Raw genomic sequence first — 16,845 nt, 5'->3', positions numbered from 1 at the left:
CAAGATCTGATTAAAATAAACTCAGAGAAGAATGAAGAGCATCCCCAATAACAGCAAGTGTGGGGGAACCACTAGCAGAGGCCAGGTTTCAACACATGTCCTCAAGGGGAGGCTGAGGTGACCATGGCCCTCTGGGGGCTGTGGGCAACTACAGCAGTGGGGGGTAGGCAGAGGGACTGGAGTGAGCCATGGACAGAACTGGGCATCAGTCCACAACCACCTGCATGTGGCAACTATGCTTCCACGTAACAAGGAGAGCCCAGACAGCGTGCCTCAGGCAGGAGGAAGATGGCTTGCTGAGTGGGGACAGGTAGCTGTGTGTATGGCAGTCATCACGACAGGTCTAAAACCAGGAGCCAAGAAAAATGGCCTCTGGGGATGTGACGAGGTTGGAGAAGGACTTTCTTCATCAGGCTTCTCTATCACTTGATGCCTATATGTGCTGATGCTTACTGAGGATTTTTTTAAAAAAGGAAAAACCCTTGGTATTTTTTCTACTCAAGAGAAATTTTCCTGCAACGATAGTGAATTGAATCTCTATTTTCCCAATACAGATACTTATCTAGTGTCAGTTAGTTCTTACAAACCCTCCTGGTCCTGTCTTCTATCTTACTCAGATGACCGTCTCTTCCCCTGCCCAATTCAAAAGTGTAAGGGTTTGCAGGACTCAGAGCATCGTGTGTCAGCCTGGCCTCACCTCCCTGTCTGGAATGGTGGCCTCTCAGCTCACAGAGAGCATGCTTGGAAGGAAATGCTTTCCCAGGAGGGAAAGGCTGCCAAGCTGGGCAAACATGCAAAATGGTTTAGAGAAGAAAACCTTCTCAAAATGGACTTGGGGTTTGCTCCCTCTTCTTGCCCCGCCCCATTTCTTCTGGTGCAGACTTCAGGACCCAGGTGTTAGGAGATGTCGGAGCAGGCCCTGATTATGGAGCAGGAACCCTCGACGCCCCGTGTGGTGTTTGATGAACACCACAATGAAGCCACGGCCTGTCCGCTGGCTTTCACACAGATGCGGACCCTGTTTCAACCCGGGCTCTGAAAGGGGAGAGTGCAGCCTCTCCAGATGTTCAAACACCCTTTCCAGCATTCTCAGACCTGCTGGACAGCATGTCACCTAACTCCTCAGGTGAGCAGCGGCGCTGCTCTATCCCCGCCCTGGGGTGTGCACCGGGCAGAGCAGTCCTGCCTCGCCACCGGAGGCCCCATGTGCAGAGGTAAACCCCGGACTGCGGCAACAATCAGAACAATTTGACATCAGGCCAAGTCCTCCACAGGAGTAGAATTAGTGCTAAGAGGTTAAAGGTTATTCAAGGTCATATGGATACGACACAGGTCAGGAACATTGAGAGAATGGTATTAATATTATTGTGTAATATTAATATTAGTAGCAATTAACAGCAGCATGCAGGTAGGTGAATGGTAACGAGAAGAGAAGGAGACAGGGAGACAGAGTGAAAACTCACCTCTGGGTGGGGGATGGCGTACTGGCCCTGGATCGTGTAGGCCTAGGAAGAGAGAGACACCATCAGCTGGAGAAGAGGCTGGCTGCGCTTGTCACCCCTGCGGCCCTCCCCTGTAGAAGAGGGCTTTCTGGTGGCTGGGACTTTCACGTGAACGGGCCACAGGCCCTCTGGTTAAAGCTTTCCCTGGGCAAGCATGTCCCTGCCTTGTCCAGTCGCGGAGGAGAAAAGGGGAATCCTCCCAGGGCACCAGGTGGTGCAGACTGGGGTAGTCCTGGTGTCAAGCCTCGCCAGTGCCCTGCAGTGGCCTGAGCTACAACCAGACACATGAGCCCGGGAGCCGAGACTGGCCGAGCCAGCGGGGAGGGAGGACAACAGCTCAGCTTTGAATGCTGCCACTCTCACTCCCTTGGTTTCTTAAAAGAACGTATCTAAGAATGAGCTGACATCTTTTATGGATTCTCTGATTATTAACCTTTTGAAAATTTAATCAGCCAGCAGAGTAAACACTTTTAGGAAATATTTACCCCAAGAAGACCAAACAAAAAAAAGAAACCTTTAAAGGTGACCTAAAACCAATTTTGCAAAGGCCAGATTAAGTAAGAAATGCACCAAAATCAATCACAGGATTGACCAATCTGTCTTCCAGCCTCAGAGGTCCAGGTGGCTGCTCTGACTTGGAGGGCAGCACGCTCAAACCACAGCCTGGAGAGGCCAGAGTGGGTTCCCAAGGCCGCACTTTGTTTCATGGTTTCACTTGCCTTCAAGACAGTGACTCGGACCAGCCACAGTGGGTGGGACTGTGCAGCCTCTCCCACCGCCTGTCAAACTCACGGCACCCACCCCCACTCGCCTCAATGGTCCATCAGCTAAGATGCTCCCAGAAACTCATGGCCAAAAAACAAACAAACCAAACGGAGTCAAGGGAGAGTAAAGACCAAAGACTTCCTATCAGGCCTCAGTGATGTGGACCATGTCACACCAGCCCTGGGCCAGTCACACGTGGGCCTGCAGGCATGGGTGGCACAGGAGTGGAAGGAGATGGCTTCCAGCACCTGACCACGTGGGGCTCCCATGCCATGTCCTAAGTGGACACGTGGTATCCACCCGTGTCCATACTCAGGGGTCGCCGTGCACCTGAGAGGGAAACCTCAGGCCAGTCCACGTGTAACCTCCGTGGACCCCAAACCGAGGGTGGTTTCCAAGCTTCTGCCAAACTGCAGGTTTTGAATCTGCTTAGAGTTTTCATCATAAACAACCCAAACTAGGAGTTAAAGCCAACCAGCCATTGGGCAGAGATCACTGGAGGTGAGGCCCCCAGCCTGCTGGCATTTCACGAGAACGTAAAGGAATCTTACCAGACAGAGCAAGTGTCCTAGTGAAAAAGAAGTGGGTCACACTGCCCTGTAATTTGTTATGGGGTCCACAGGAACTGCATCAAGACCTCATCTTCAGGTTTTGTGGAGCTGCCACGAGGCACGTGCTCCAATGTGTCACCAAATGTAAGAGACCCTGGGACACATGCTGCCCCGAGAGCCAGGCAGGTCTGCGCCAGGTCGGGCCTCTGGCTGTCTGAGTGGAACTGCATGTACTTCCTGACAGGACAACTCTTTACCCTGATTTTATGTTTCTGACATCTTTTATTCACTTAGGCAGTTGTGATTTCTAGTTCTATTTGAACTGCGTGAGCAGCTGACCATCCTCTCTGGGTGGAGGTAGAGTGTAGACAGACAGATAAAAGGTTTTGTCTGGATGAAACCTTCATCATCTGTGACCTGCTTGAAATGTAGGAACTGCTACTCAGCAGTGAGGACACCCACCAGGCCCCTGTGACCTCCAGGGGTGTGTTACCAGCACAGGCAGAGCACTCACAGTGATGGTCCTCTTCACAGAGGTGAGTCGGGGGAGATTCTTGGGCCACATCTCTCTACAGTCTAGGCTTTGTAGTGTGTCCTGCATGTGGTGGTGTGGGGACTGATTCTGGTGGGGACCCCTTGCTGCATTAGGTCTCATTCACACCCTTATTTCACTTTGTACTGTGGCTCCCATGCCTGGTTACCTGCAGTGCAGTGGTGACTCTCATGTGACTTTGTCCCCTCATAGATTACCAAGACTAACCACTGGCCAGACCAGACTGTCCCAAAGGCACAGGGGCCAGGTTAAGATGCTAATATCCTGGCGATAGCCTTGGGCCAGGTGCCTATGATGGCAGTGACCTTGCTGCCCTGAGAGGTCAGCCTAGTGCCCTTGCTTTAGAGACAGGAAGGTGACCTGGATAGTGGGGGGTGGGCTCACCCATGTGGCATCTGAGGCCCCCCATTTGTGTTAATGTGCCTCCCTTTTGAAAAAAGTCCCATACTTTGCCATGCAGTACCACCACGGTTTGTTCACAGGTTAGGGTCAAGACCACATAGGTAACTAACCTGCTAGCTGACCACAACTTTGAGGGGAGAGAAAACAGTTCTGAAGAAGGCCTGCTGTGTGTCTCTGGGCCCCCAGGCTCCCAGAGGTCGGTAAGGAGGGGGCATAGCTGCAGGTTCTCAGGTCCCTGCCTCTGGGCTTCACTTTCCGACCTGTCAAATGGGGACATGTGCACATCCCGGGCTGCTGTAGAATGATGTATGGATGTGACAGCTAATGGCAAAGGGCAGGGCCCTTGGGAGACTGAACCACGCATGCCACATGGGAGTCGCTGTGTCCCTCACTATGGGAAGCACCACAAACACTGCTAAAGACATGGAAACACAGACCTCTGCCCTTCACCTAACGTGTGAATCCATGCCAAGATCTGATAAGATTCCTTTACAAAGAAAAACATGGAGAAAATTTTTATTTCTCTCTTTTCTTTCTTTTTTAATGATAAAGTAAAATCTCACGGCCATTCTCCTGTGACCTGGGTCACCTCTGGGAAGTCTGTCTTAACTCTCCCTTGAGCAAAGAGACACGTCACTGCCGTCTGGACGCAGAGCTCCTCCAGGCACCACTGGCCAGGCATTTTCAAAGTCCATCTACCACGCAGCTATGTGACCCTGGTGAGTGGGACAAAACGAGCTCCTGCCACGGATGCCTCTGGGCAGGTACCGGAAGGCAGGAGTGGGCACTTGGGAGGAAACAGGCACAGCTCCCTCTAGGTGGCTCTCTAGGCCCTACTAGTGGGACCACTGGCCTCAGACAAAAATTTCTTTGTAACCTCTGGCCTTTGAAGCCCCTTCCTTGTAGGAGAGAAAGGAGGTCAGTGGCACCAGACAAAACAACAGGTATGTAAAGTGGTTGTTCCCAGACTGCCGGGCCCTTCGCCATTGCTGTAACTGGGAAGGCTCTCATCCACTGGGCATCTTTCCCTTCCTTGGTGGCATGGCTCTTCTCTCACGTGCTCCCAGGATAAGCTAATTTGTGGGAAGAAGGGAACATGTATTTCAGGGGAAAATGGGACCCTAGTTCTTAACAGTCTTAAGGCCACCTGTAATGTTCCTGGCTCTTCTAACTCAGCTTCTTAAAAACGCTGGAGAACTAGACTTGGCAGGCGTCACCCAGGCAGACCTGGGTGTAGGCATGGAACCAGGGTCCTCCTGTGCCAGTTCAGGGAGAAGACGTTTCTGCATCCAGACTCCACAGGACACCTGCCTTGGCCCTTTCTTTCTGCCAGACACTGCCCAGCCACTCTCATGGCCCTGATGTCCACCCCAGTGCCTAGCAGTGGGCCAGGAGAGCTCTGTGTCCAGTACGGTGGGGGGGAGACGTGCACGTGAGGAGGGAGAAAACCTGAGTGCACTAACGGGCAGCGGCGGGGGCTGCAGTAAAAGGCTGAGGTTGGCAGTGGAGGCCGCGAGCGGGTCGGCTCTTACCTGACCACCTGCAAAAATGACAGGGGTGGAGGCGGGCTTTGGGCGGTAGGGAATGGTGGCACCTTTCGGTGGGGACTAGGAAAAGGGATAGGAGAGGGAGAGACAGCATTAGAGCAGCTTCGCAGCGTGACAGATGTGACGATGGGGGAGGCCTGATCCTGAGCCCACCCCCGGCTGCACCACCCACTGGCCCCAGCCTCCCAGGTGCAGCGGTGCCAGGAGGGGTGGGGGGATGCCCCAGGGCAGGAGGGCCACCTGCAGAGAGGCCCCCTCCTCCTCGGAACCACTGCCCTAAATACGCCCAGCCTGGGTGCCGATCACCCCACCAGATGCAGTGGGCTCCCTGGTGGTGCAGAGTTTCTGTCTCTGGATGGGGTAAGAACTGAAGATGAGACTGTGCCTGCATGGCCCCGGGGGCTGTCGCTCCATGTGTGTGTCAGCCTGGTGTCGGCCATTGAGAGAAAATCTCTCTTTCCCTCATCAATCCTCAGGAAAAAGCCGAGCTTGTGCGCAGCTCCACTGTGGGAGCTTTATGCCAGTGCCTCGAAGATTGTGCTTGGCCTGTGGTGACGTTGAGTAGACATCATTACGGGAAAGTTAGAAACATTCAATTTCACTATCAATAAAAAGGAGCCATTTTTCAAAAAGTTTAGAGTCTAAATGAAATATTCCACAGTCCTAGTGAGGTTTGCTATAATTTCCTTTGATTATTCGTGGCCAAAAGTATAGGATTCTTTCTCAGGGTGAACGATATTCTCAAGTGCCAGAAGTCTGCCAGATTTTGACGAAGTCAACCAAAGCCCTTGGTCAGAGGCAGTCGGGCCTTCCCTTGTCCTCTGAGAGGGTGGCAGTCTTCCCTGGGAGCAGAGGCCCCAGGGCCTGGCTCAGGTGAGCAAGTCAGAAGTCCCCAAGTGAGTGATACCACCAGTGAGAAGAAGAGGGTGGGGGGCCAGAGCAGCCTGTCCCTGCTGGGAGTTCTGGAGGCCATGGCCCACTCTGGCCCAGCCTGTGGCCTGGCCAGTGGGATATGATCTCAGAGTGCCCCCACTCAAGACACACAAAGTGATGAAGGGACAGGTTCAGCAGAGTGGGTGGGAGCTTCAACTCTGCAGCCTAGGCCACACCGTGTGACCCTGGACATACTGTGTGACCTTGGCCATGCTGTGTGACCTTGCTCTAAAGCAGGAAGGGCTGCTGAGAGGGTCGGCAAGCTGACTGGTGTCTGGGTGACACCAGGCTCCCAGGGAAGGCCCATCTTCAGTATTTCTGCAGTTATGACCAAATGCCTCCAGAAACGTCTCTGTGCAAACTGGAGTTCATTGTGGTCTCAGACTAGACTTGGCATTGATTGTGGAAGAGTCATGACTAGACGGAGAGTAAATGAGAGAGCATTTTCACTGCATCAAGCAGAGAACTCAGTCCAGCTGCTGCCCCCCTGCCCCAACGCCGGGCAGCGCACTCCTTGTGACTCTCAGCCCCAGCCCATCACCCCCACTCCATGGGGCCCTCTGACCCCACTGACGGCAGCACCTGCCATCCCGGCACTGTGAGCTCTGCTGGGGCCTCTTGCTTGTGATTCCCAATTCCCATTCTCATCGACTTCCTCTGCAGGAGGAGAGGCCTTCTGAGCACAGCCCCCCACATTCCCCTGGGGGGCAGCAGGTGTCATGAGGCAGACCATGGCCGTGACACCTGTGTTCTCCACTCAACTCACCAGCACCTAGGCCAGCCCTCCTGGTGTATTTCAAGGGTGTCAGACCCACCCCACAGCCACATCTGAATGTCCTCTGAACTTCTGCTTCATTTTTCCAGTCACTCTTCACTGAAAATGGGCCCAACTGTTCCCAGGTGCCATGAATCTTGCTCCTGGTGAGAGAGCCACGCCCCAACTCTGGGAGCTTCATAACGCCACTAGGAACGAGGTGTCACCTCAGCCCAGTGTTCATCTATTTGCACGTGTGCTTCAATGTTCATCAGCTCACAGAAGTCCCCTGGCCTTGGGAAGGAGATAGGGTCGTCCCAACCACGGCCCTGGGGGCACCAGCACCCCATGGCCAATGCAGGTCAAGCCTGATTCGTGGGAGCCGTGTCTGTCCTTGAACGTTGTGCAGGCAACACCACAGTGTGCAGAGTCCTGAGGAGACCATGCATTTGCTCTGACCTTCAAGCAGGGGCGGAGGAGGCTGTGACCCCCTTGGAACTGTTCCATCGCCCATCATTCTGAGGTGCCCTCACTGCCTAACAGACAGGCATGAGCTTCTTACCTCCTCGGGTGTCCCCAGCACTAGCGAGGGCTGGGCCCCACTCACCATATGCCCATGTGGCCCTTCTGGGGTCCCACTGGCTGGAGACTGAAGGGAACAAGAGCCAGCACCAGTTGTCACCAGGACCAGTGGTTGGGAAAAACTTTAGTATCTAGAAAAATACTTTTGACCTCACAAAATATTATATTTCAGAAAAATAAAAACTATACATGTCTTTCTAAAGAGCTGGACATAGGTTTTCACACCAAGCCAAGTACAAAAGAGGCAGGAACCCACACTGCCTGCCGAGGCTTTAGTTCCTGTGGGGATGCTGTCGTGGTCGCCTGGAGCAGAGCTTCCCTCGCAGGGACAGCAGCTCAGGGCAGAGGAGGGGCCAGGCTGTGGGGCGACCAGCAGGCTGCTGGAACATTTGAGGCGGGAGTACTTCATTTCAGCAGCTCTTGACAGCTTCGATGAATCTTGCTGCATTTTGGGTATTGGTTGAAATTTAAATCTCAGGTATTTTCCCCCAAAATTTCAAGAAAGGCTTTTTCCTGCTCAGCTGGGCTTTGTTTCTCCTTTGCTTTTAATCCTTTTGTTTACTTCTCTTGTCTGTATAATTTGGGCATACGCGTGTGCTTTTCCTAAGTTGTGTCCTTTGAACCTCTGTGGGGCTCTGATGTCTGCAGGCCTGGCAGGCATGGGCCTCCTGCCTCACCTTCCCCAGCTGGCCCAGTGCTGAGGAGTCCCTCCCACCAAAGTGTGAGCCTTTCCACCTCCCCATGGATATCTCCAGTGCAGACTTGCACCATTTTTAAGACCCGACCCTTTGTGGAATGCCTCTCACTCCATGGACTATAACTCTCCATCCAACGCCAGAAATGAGGGGAGGGATGCGTGTCTCCCTACGTGTTCTCTCCCCGACTCCCCAGTGAAGATGAAGGACCCACCAGAGGTGGCAGGTACCAGCAGCTGCCCTTCCCACAGCACCCACACACCCAGCACAGCTTCACTCAGGTTGCCTTGGGCCTGGGTCAGGGACCTGCATCACACTCCTGATACCCAGCCCTAATATGGCTCTGACCATGTGAATCCTCAGCATCCCAGAGGTGCCAAAGCCTTTGCTGTCACCGACACTAAGAAGCCACAGCCAGCGTGGAGAGAGGGGCAGGCTGGCGATGACCCCTGGATGCACAGACAGACTGTACCTCCAGCATGACCACACAGATCTGCTTGACACACTGGATGATGGCGTCGGGGGTCCCCGAGATGGTCACTGCTCGCTCTGTGGAGTTGGGCAGCATGTCCCCAGCCACCTGGACCTGGGCACCTGTGGACTGGAGAAACTAGATGTTGGAAGGGGCATGATGGAAGGAGGGGCAGAAATGTGCACTGGAGTAGCACTTTCTGGATTTTTGAGAGGGTGTGCATCGAGGGCACAGTGCACCTTGGGAAACCCACCCCAATGTTGCTCCAATGTCACCCCCTCCATGCCCGCCTGGGCACCCCAGCCCTCTGCACATTCCCTTGGGAGCCACTGTGGGCAGGTCTTGTCCGCCTCAGGACACCACTGCCCAGCACAAACCTGGCGCAGGGCGAATGATGTTGGACAGGAGGCATTTTAACCTGCAGAGGGGCATTTGCAAGAGACAGAGGCTGAAATAGTTACTTTTTTCAATTATGCGGAATTCTATCCCCTTTGTAGAGTTTTAGGTCACAGAGAAAGATGGGTTCTAGATGGGCCTAAACTTTGTGGCCCTCTTTCCTTGAAGGAATCAAGACTGGGCAGCCACCCTCCTTCTGGGGGAGAGAAAGATTCAGGCTTTCCTTGGAATAGATGAACATGTAGACATGAAGTCCGAACCTCATGCAAACTCCATCCAAGCTGGGAGGGCTCAATGTTTTTCCAGGAAACTGGGTCTGACAGTTGGAGGAGGCCCCTCACTGAGGCAGAGACCACAGCCCCACTGTGCAGGGCCTCTGTGCCCTCGAGCCACGTGACTGGGTGGTGGGATGCTACAACCTGCACTGTCCACAAGGCCCCCAACAGTCCCAGGTCAGGCACACGTCCCTCCCTCTTGCAGTGCCCGGCATCTCTGCTTGAGGCCTGTGAGGGGGTCCACACATGCTGCAGGGTTTCCCATGTTCCACTCTTTGCTTTTTGGATTGTTCTTCTCTTACAAGCTCTGTGCTGGCAGGGTCTGCAGTGACAGGGGCTGACACTCTGCTGAGGATGGCCATGCCTCCCACGAGGACGGTCCTTATCCACCCAGTGGCTCGGCACCCATCAGTCTGGGGAAGGTTCTGTTACCTCCCTGATCTCCTTGATCTTGGAGCCGCCTTTGCCAATCAGGGACCCGCACTGGCTAGCGGGGACCACCAACCTCAGCGTCACTGGGGGCTTGCTGGTGGCAGGGCTGTTGCTCATGGAGTTAATGATGTCCTGGGGAAGGAGAAAAGCACACATGTTGGCCAACACATGATGCTATTTAAACATCAGTGAGTGCAAATGTGAGGCTCTGTGGAAAGGCATTTGGAATGTGCTTGAAGAGCCCCTTTGTGAGGCCAAGTGGTGGCGGGCACAGGCTTCAGGACCAATGGTGAAGTCCCTGCCCTGAGAGGCTCACGGTCATTGGGGGAGGAAGATAAGTGTAGAAATGCACATGCTCCTTGATGGAGGCACATACACAGCGGTAAATGGCTGAGTGCACAAAGGAAGGACACAGTGGACAGGCTTGGCTGGTCGCAGAGGCTTGAAGGCCAAGCCAGGCTCAGGAGGATAAGGAGATGGCAGTTGCATGGGCAGAGGGGGCCCTGCACACACCGACCATGCACAGACATGCATGGCCAAGTGGCCACGGTGCTGCCCTGGGACAGGGCAGGGTGCAGATCCAGAGGGCACTGGCTCAGAGTCTAACCTTTGTCCTTGAGGCCTGGTGGGGTATGGAGGGGTTTGAACAGACACGGTGACAGATTTTTGATAGAAAAATTTACTCCCCAGCTTGATCGTCCTCTGAATAAAAACAGTAAATGCATCTCTAAATAACTTTGGCAATTTCAAAAAACCAGAAATACATAAAAACTTTAAGATTTGACTCACTAACAGAAATACACAAAAGTGCCACAGACACATAAATGTGTATGTATTTGTACGTGCCAGCATGAGAATTTGCACCTCTTTATCCATCCACATCTAAGCTGAGCTACACAAGCAGCGGGTGAGCTGCTGTGGAGGGGCCAAGGCAGGCACTCCTGCCAGGGCTTCCTGAGGGCTCTGCTCTGGCAGTAGGGCTGAGGAAACTGAGTGACATGGGCATGCGCAATGTTGGCCTTAGGAGGAGGAGGGATGTGGGTCTGTCACCAGATGGACTGGAGCAGGTAGAGTCCCTGGGAGGCAAAGGAGGTAAGAGGAGCCAGAACAGGTCCTGGCGGCCGGTCAGGGCATCCGGGAGGGCAGAGCTGTGCCCCGGTCTAGAAGCAGGGGAGAGAGAGGGAGGGGTAGGAGGACCAGCTGGGACCAGGCTTGCCCTCTGTCTGCCCACAGGGGTCTTGAGTGGGTGCATCTCACCTCCTCAAACTTGTAGGCGATCATGGCAAAGGCCTTGAAGATGGCATCCGTTGGGCCCGTGATGGTCACAATTCTTTCTGGGCAGTTTCCCTCTGAGATGTTGATCCTTGCACCACTCTGTAAGGGAGTTGAGCAAACCCAGAAACTAGATTAAAGCAGCGGGGCCGGTAATGAGCCATGTTCTCCAGGCCTACTGACAACTGATGCCAGTGTATCTGGCTGGTGCCTGAAGGGCAAACTTCAGCACCAAATAGTAAAATCTTTTCCAGCACTGTCCTTTAAAGTGAAATTGTAATCAGCAGAAAGGATCCAAGTGATCAGTAAAGAGGTGCCACACACCACAGCTGCTCACCCAGGAAACAGAGGCACCTGAACTGCTGGGGTGTACGTGTCAGAGGGAAGGGCTTCCCCCTGTTGTGTGCCCCCCTTCAGTGAGGTGACTGCAGTGGGCGGTGCTCCCCGACATCCCTGCGTGCACGGCAGGTTCCCAGGTGGTCCGAGGACACACAGAGGTCTGGACGTAGAGCCACTGAAGGCCCTCCTGGCCTCACATCTCCCACCCGCCCAGAAACAGGATGCTGTTGAGGGCAAGCCAACTTACCTCTTCACGCATCTTTTTCACAGTTTCTCCTTTCTGGAACAAAGATTTAGACAACAAGGGAAAGGGGTCACTCAGGGTTTCCACTAAAGGCACATAGAGGATTTGGCAGGGCAGCAGGTGGTGTTGGGAGCCGCCTGCCTCGTGCACCCCAGCGTGCCCCAGGGGCACATGAGCAGCAGCCCCTCAGAAGGCCAGACTCCGTCCCAGGTGCTGTCAAGAGCTGGACACACGCTGTGACTGCTTCAGTGCTCACCACAGCTTTGTGAGTGGGCCTCAGAGAGGAGGACACCAAGGCACTGGCCCAGGGGCACATGGCTATAAGGGTGGGTGGGCTTGGACCCGGGGACCTGACTTGGCATCACACGTTGCCAGGGTACCTGCTCCACAGTATGGGGACAGGTCTGCACACAGGTTCACAGCAAACCCCTACCTTCATCACGGGCAAAGCAGGGACAAGGCCCATGGGCAGCAACTCCCCAAAGCTGCCTCCCAAGGCACTTGTGAGAAAGAGCTGGACTTTGAGCACTGACGGTGCCCCTACTGTACAGGGACCATTCAGGACACCAGGGAACCCAAAGATGGTCAAAGCATGACCAGACAGGGAGAGCAGCCCTCAGCCCTGCCCTCTCTCCCACAGGCACAGAGTTCAAACTGGAGCTTACTTTTCCCCATGGGAACATTTCTTTTATTTAGAAAGTAAATATAAAGAGACTCACTGCCACTCACTGGCTGGAGGCGGAAGGCGGCTCTGAAGAATGCAAGTGAAAGAATTCTTCCTGGGCTTTCAAACCCAGGAAGAGGGACTGGCCACTAGGGCAGTGGGGGTGGGGCAGCTGGGGTGACCAGCCGGTGCCTTGCCAGGGAGGGGCTGTGGGGGAATGCCTCCCGGGCTCCCAAGGAGCTGGTGAAGACAATGCTTTCGGACCAGCCTCAAGGTGGTGCAGCTTGGAGGCAAGGAGATGGCAGGATTCCCCTGGAATCCTCACTGCATACACATACCGCCCAGCACAGGTGTGCTGTGGTCCTCGTCCCCTTACAGAGACCCCGATAGAGGCAGGGAGTTCACTCAGTAATTACCTTCCCGATGATGCTTCCAACTTCCTGTAGGAAAAAAATCACAGAAAGATGACGTCATAGAGCAGAAAGAGAAAAAAACATATGACAGACACTGCATAACTCATCCACGTTATGAATGAGGAAGATTTGGACACTCAGGAGGAAGTGTGCAGGCAGGCCACTTGTGCAGGGGCCCTGAGTTGGAGGGCTCCTCTGTGCCCATCTGACCATGGCCAGGCCCAGGCCCTGCCTCTGACTGACAGACAAGCAGATGGAGAATGGCCAGCTGCTTTCCAGATAAATAAGTTGGGAGGCATGACTATGCACTTAAGGCCTCAAGAAAACCCTACAAGAAACAGATGACAAATAAAATCTCGCTTGATTTTGTGATGTTAAGAAAATTTAGCACTGCTATCGCTGTTTGACTTTTTGAAAAAGGTGAACATTCAAAGACACACTTGAACATCCTGCCATGGTTCTAAAGCCTGAAGCCCATGATGGTTCGGACATCCCGGCCAGGCCTGCTCATCACAGTGCCTCCCTGCCTGGGGCAGACCCCCACGGTGCTGCCAAGGCATCGCATGGAGACAGAGCTCCTTGCTTCCAGCCACAGACAACATCTTTCAAAATCAAACCCATTTTCCTAATTACAACAAAGTCCTCAGCAGCTACAGTGTTCCTGGTGAAGCCCCTAAATTCTGCTAGGCCATGGAGAGGGCGTGTGCGGCAGGGAATGGGGCAGCAAAGAGCAGCTGGGCATGAGGTAATGACCCCTCTGGGGTCAGGGCACCTCACCTCCCACAGGCAGCGTTTGGTGCTTGTTGTGGCGGCTGCTGGAGGTGGGGGCTGTAGAACTGACCTCACAAGATGCCCTCAGCTTCCGACAACCCTGACCACATGCTGCCCAGTTAGAAGAATGAAAGGCTGGTCATCATCTCACCATCACAGAAAGGGATGCTCTGGGTGTGAGCCCCCACCCCCTGCCCCGAGGATAAGGGCATATCTTCTGGAAATCTAGGATGAACAGCACCTCAGGTACTAGGCCAGAGCCTCTGCCACCAGAGAGCACGCAGATACTGGGAGTTGGGTTTCTCATGGCACAAACATGGGACAGACAGAGGAGCTAGAACAAACCCTGTGCTGTTGGACTGGAATTGAGAGTGTGAACTCACGGGAACCAATATATAGAGATAAACACGGAAATAAATATTATGCGAATGTGGGTATACATGTACATGCGTGATTATATACACATACACACACGTATATATATAAACACATTGATACATATATTCCCCAGCTCTGGCTGGGACCCGTAATAGCCCAAGAGAGGTGAGCACCTCATGTGCCCTGATCTGGGCTTCCAACACCAGCCTCCTCTCAGAGGAATCAGGGTTCTTTGGAGGAGTGGCTAGTTCCAGGACCACCGCAGGGAAAAGTACAAGATGAACCATGAGTGGCATTTTGTGCCAGAAAGTGAGTACTATAAGAAGGACAGATCACATCAAAAGGACACAGGAGCTAGCTTGGAGGGGCTCCCATTGGCCAGGTCAGGAACAATATGAACATCAAAGTAATGGTGAATAATATGAACAGAATAGCAAACCCTGAGTCCATGAAGATGAGCATGAATGAGGGGATGACAAACGGGACATCTACATGGTGTCTAAGTACCCCCCCCAGCAATGCCTTTCTCTTAACAGTGGAAGCAGAGCAGCGCTAGGTGGAGAAGCCTGGCAGGTACCCCCTAACCAAGTGATAAGTAATGGGACACCCTGAGATCTGGGCCACCAGAGAGGAAAACTTCTGTGACATTCCTGCCAGCGACGAGGAAACATCAGAAAAAGCCAAAGTGAGGGACATGCTGTGAAAGAACTGACTGGAAACTTTCCAAAGGGAAAGGCAGGAGGACTGGGGAGCATCCTGTCATTGAAGGGCAGCATTGGGATGGCTGGTGGGCTTGTGTAGGGTCCAAGGAAAAGTGGCCAGAACTTATCAGTGTTGTCATCCTGATTCTGACGGGTATACTGAGGGTATGGAGGAGAATGCCCTCGTGTGCAGAAAATACACACTAAGGTATTCGCTGATAGGCATCAAGTGGCAACTTAGTCTGGAACGGTTCCGGGAGAAGCCTAATTTGGACTGTAATGCGGCTGCTTTATCAGTTTGAGATTGCTTGCAACTTTAAACAGCATAATATAAAACAAAGGCCCGGCCTGGGCATGCCCTCCCTCTCCTCCCAGCTGCTCTGGTGCTTCCTTCCGAGGAGAGTGACAGGGCAGCAGCCTTGCACTTCTGTACCTTTCCATGCATCAACAGGCGAATTGTCAGGGTCACGTTCAGGCCACCTTCTGAGACCTTGGACTCCATCTTTCTCCCAAAATGCGGCTGGAGGTGGTGGCTTAAGGTGCTGAGGGTGCAGTGAGGAAGGACAGATGGGGCCCAGATGGTGTCACCTGGAAAGAGAAGGCACAGCAGCTGCTAACCGAGAACAATCTCAACAGCCAACGCCCATGTGGAGGATGTCCTGTTCTGCAGTGACTTTCGCCTGGGGAGGATGGGGAGCAGAAGCGTGCTGCCTCCACCGCAACTGCTGGTGAGGTGGAGGCTCCAGGAGGCAACAGGTTCCCCGGGCATCTCAGTCAGCAAGAGGAACAAGTGCCTGGGATTCCCAGGGGTGTGACCTATGTGACCTGCTGGGGCAGGAGGAACACAGAGTGGGGGGACAGGCCTTGGGGCTCCAGTGCTCACTAACCTAGTGACCCTGGCCAGGTCATCAAGCCCTCTGGCCTCAGTTTCTGCCTCTGCAATGCAGGAAACAAGAACAGCTCTCTCAGCAGCTGGAGAGGGGAAGGGGTTCCCCGGTAAGCTCTGGGGTCTTTGGTTTGTGTCCAGTGAGCGTCTGCTCCACTATTACATTAGTTTTGCCCATTTCCCATCACACTCCTGCCACGATCCTCCCTCTGGCTGGGATTCCCTTCTCCCTTAAAAAGCCAGGAAACTGCAGGTATTGGTGTTCCCCTTTCATCTAGATTTAAGATTCCTTGCTAATCCTCATTAAGTGGATTTAGTTTCTATTAAGTGAACTGCCAAATAGCTGAACATTCTTCTTTATAAAGGTTTCAGAAAATGCTTTCCATACCCCATCACTGGTGTATGTTTACTGTATAATTTCTGCGACATTTGGCCCAGTGCTTAGCCCACCAGAAAGAGTTAAGGCTCTGTTTTATGATTTACAGGCAAGGAGTAATTATAGGCAGTCAACCTGAAGTGCTCATGGGAAGAGCACAAGGCTGCCGTGAGCACTGGTGACGCGGGTACATGTGACTTGGCCTGGAATGGGCAGAAGACAGAACCCCTGCCAAGGTCTACACAGGGTCCCCCTGGGGCTGCAGCCCCTTCTCAGGGAGCATCCAGGTCCTCCTTTGCAAAGGCTGAATCTTGAGGGACAGGTAGGTCACCACCAGCCAGTGTATGGAGTGGTCGCATAAGACAGGCACCAGCGAGGATTAAATGTGAATGCCAGGTGAGGCTGGGGAGTAGGGTCAGGAGGGAACTCTCAGAACAGACCAGGAGATCCAAGGGAACCACAGGCGTGTGCAGATCCCAGGTAGTAGGGGCATGGCCAGGGGGGCACCAGACCCTGACCCAGGCCTGGGAGGTGTAACTGAGGGTAACAGGGGTCATAAGGAAGTGGAGTGTTTGGGTGGTCTTTCTGGGAGTACAAGCAGGCCGACTCACACTCGTGTCAGTGCGGTGCACCAGTGGGGGCTGGAGAGCCATCTGCCTGGGTGTGTGGGAGTCCTGTGGGGCGACAGAGAGGAGGGGGAAACAAGGGCAGGATGGGACACAGGCATGAGCAGCCCCCATGGGAGCAGGGGACCTGTCAGCCTTGGAGAGCCGCGGAGTGGTAGCCACAGGGTTCTGACAGCATGGTGCCACCTGGTGGACAGAAAGGGAAGTCCTGGCTGGGGAAGATTCCGGATAACCTGGTATGGGTCTGGGGCCCAGGGGTCCCAAGAGAGGGCCAGGAAGGGCCCCGGGCCAACCCTGCAGGACTGAGAGCACCACA

At 53.8% G+C, this 16,845-nt stretch overlaps 1 protein-coding gene across 50 annotated transcripts in view; it reads right to left on the bottom strand.

Annotated features, from left to right (window-relative positions):
* The window catches only part of PCBP3 (poly(rC) binding protein 3), a 319,960-nt gene that overhangs the window by 19,993 nt on the left and 283,122 nt on the right, over positions 1 to 16,845 (bottom strand). For 33 of the 50 annotated variants that reach the window (XM_070489050.1, XM_070489045.1, XM_070489054.1 and 30 more), the window contains 8 exons: positions 15,075 to 15,229; positions 12,795 to 12,818; positions 11,718 to 11,750; positions 11,117 to 11,233; positions 9,860 to 9,991; positions 8,757 to 8,885; positions 5,237 to 5,380; positions 1,464 to 1,505 (listed from right to left, as the gene is read on the bottom strand). In XM_070489050.1, coding sequence (XP_070345151.1) covers positions 1,464 to 1,505; positions 5,237 to 5,380; positions 8,757 to 8,885; positions 9,860 to 9,991; positions 11,117 to 11,233; positions 11,718 to 11,750; positions 12,795 to 12,818; positions 15,075 to 15,229 — 776 coding nt within the window. The remainder of the gene's footprint in view (positions 1 to 1,463; positions 1,506 to 5,236; positions 5,381 to 8,756; positions 8,886 to 9,859; positions 9,992 to 11,116; positions 11,234 to 11,717; positions 11,751 to 12,794; positions 12,819 to 15,074; positions 15,230 to 16,845) is intronic. The other 17 variants (XM_070489086.1, XM_070489078.1, XM_070489077.1 and 14 more) reach the window with 1 other exon arrangement.

This window comes from Equus asinus, chromosome 18, assembly GCF_041296235.1.
Source record: "Equus asinus isolate D_3611 breed Donkey chromosome 18, EquAss-T2T_v2, whole genome shotgun sequence".
Classification (NCBI taxonomy): Eukaryota; Metazoa; Chordata; class Mammalia; order Perissodactyla; family Equidae; genus Equus; species Equus asinus.
Note: the sequence above shows the minus strand (reverse complement) of the source record. Positions and strands in the feature narration are given on the sequence as shown.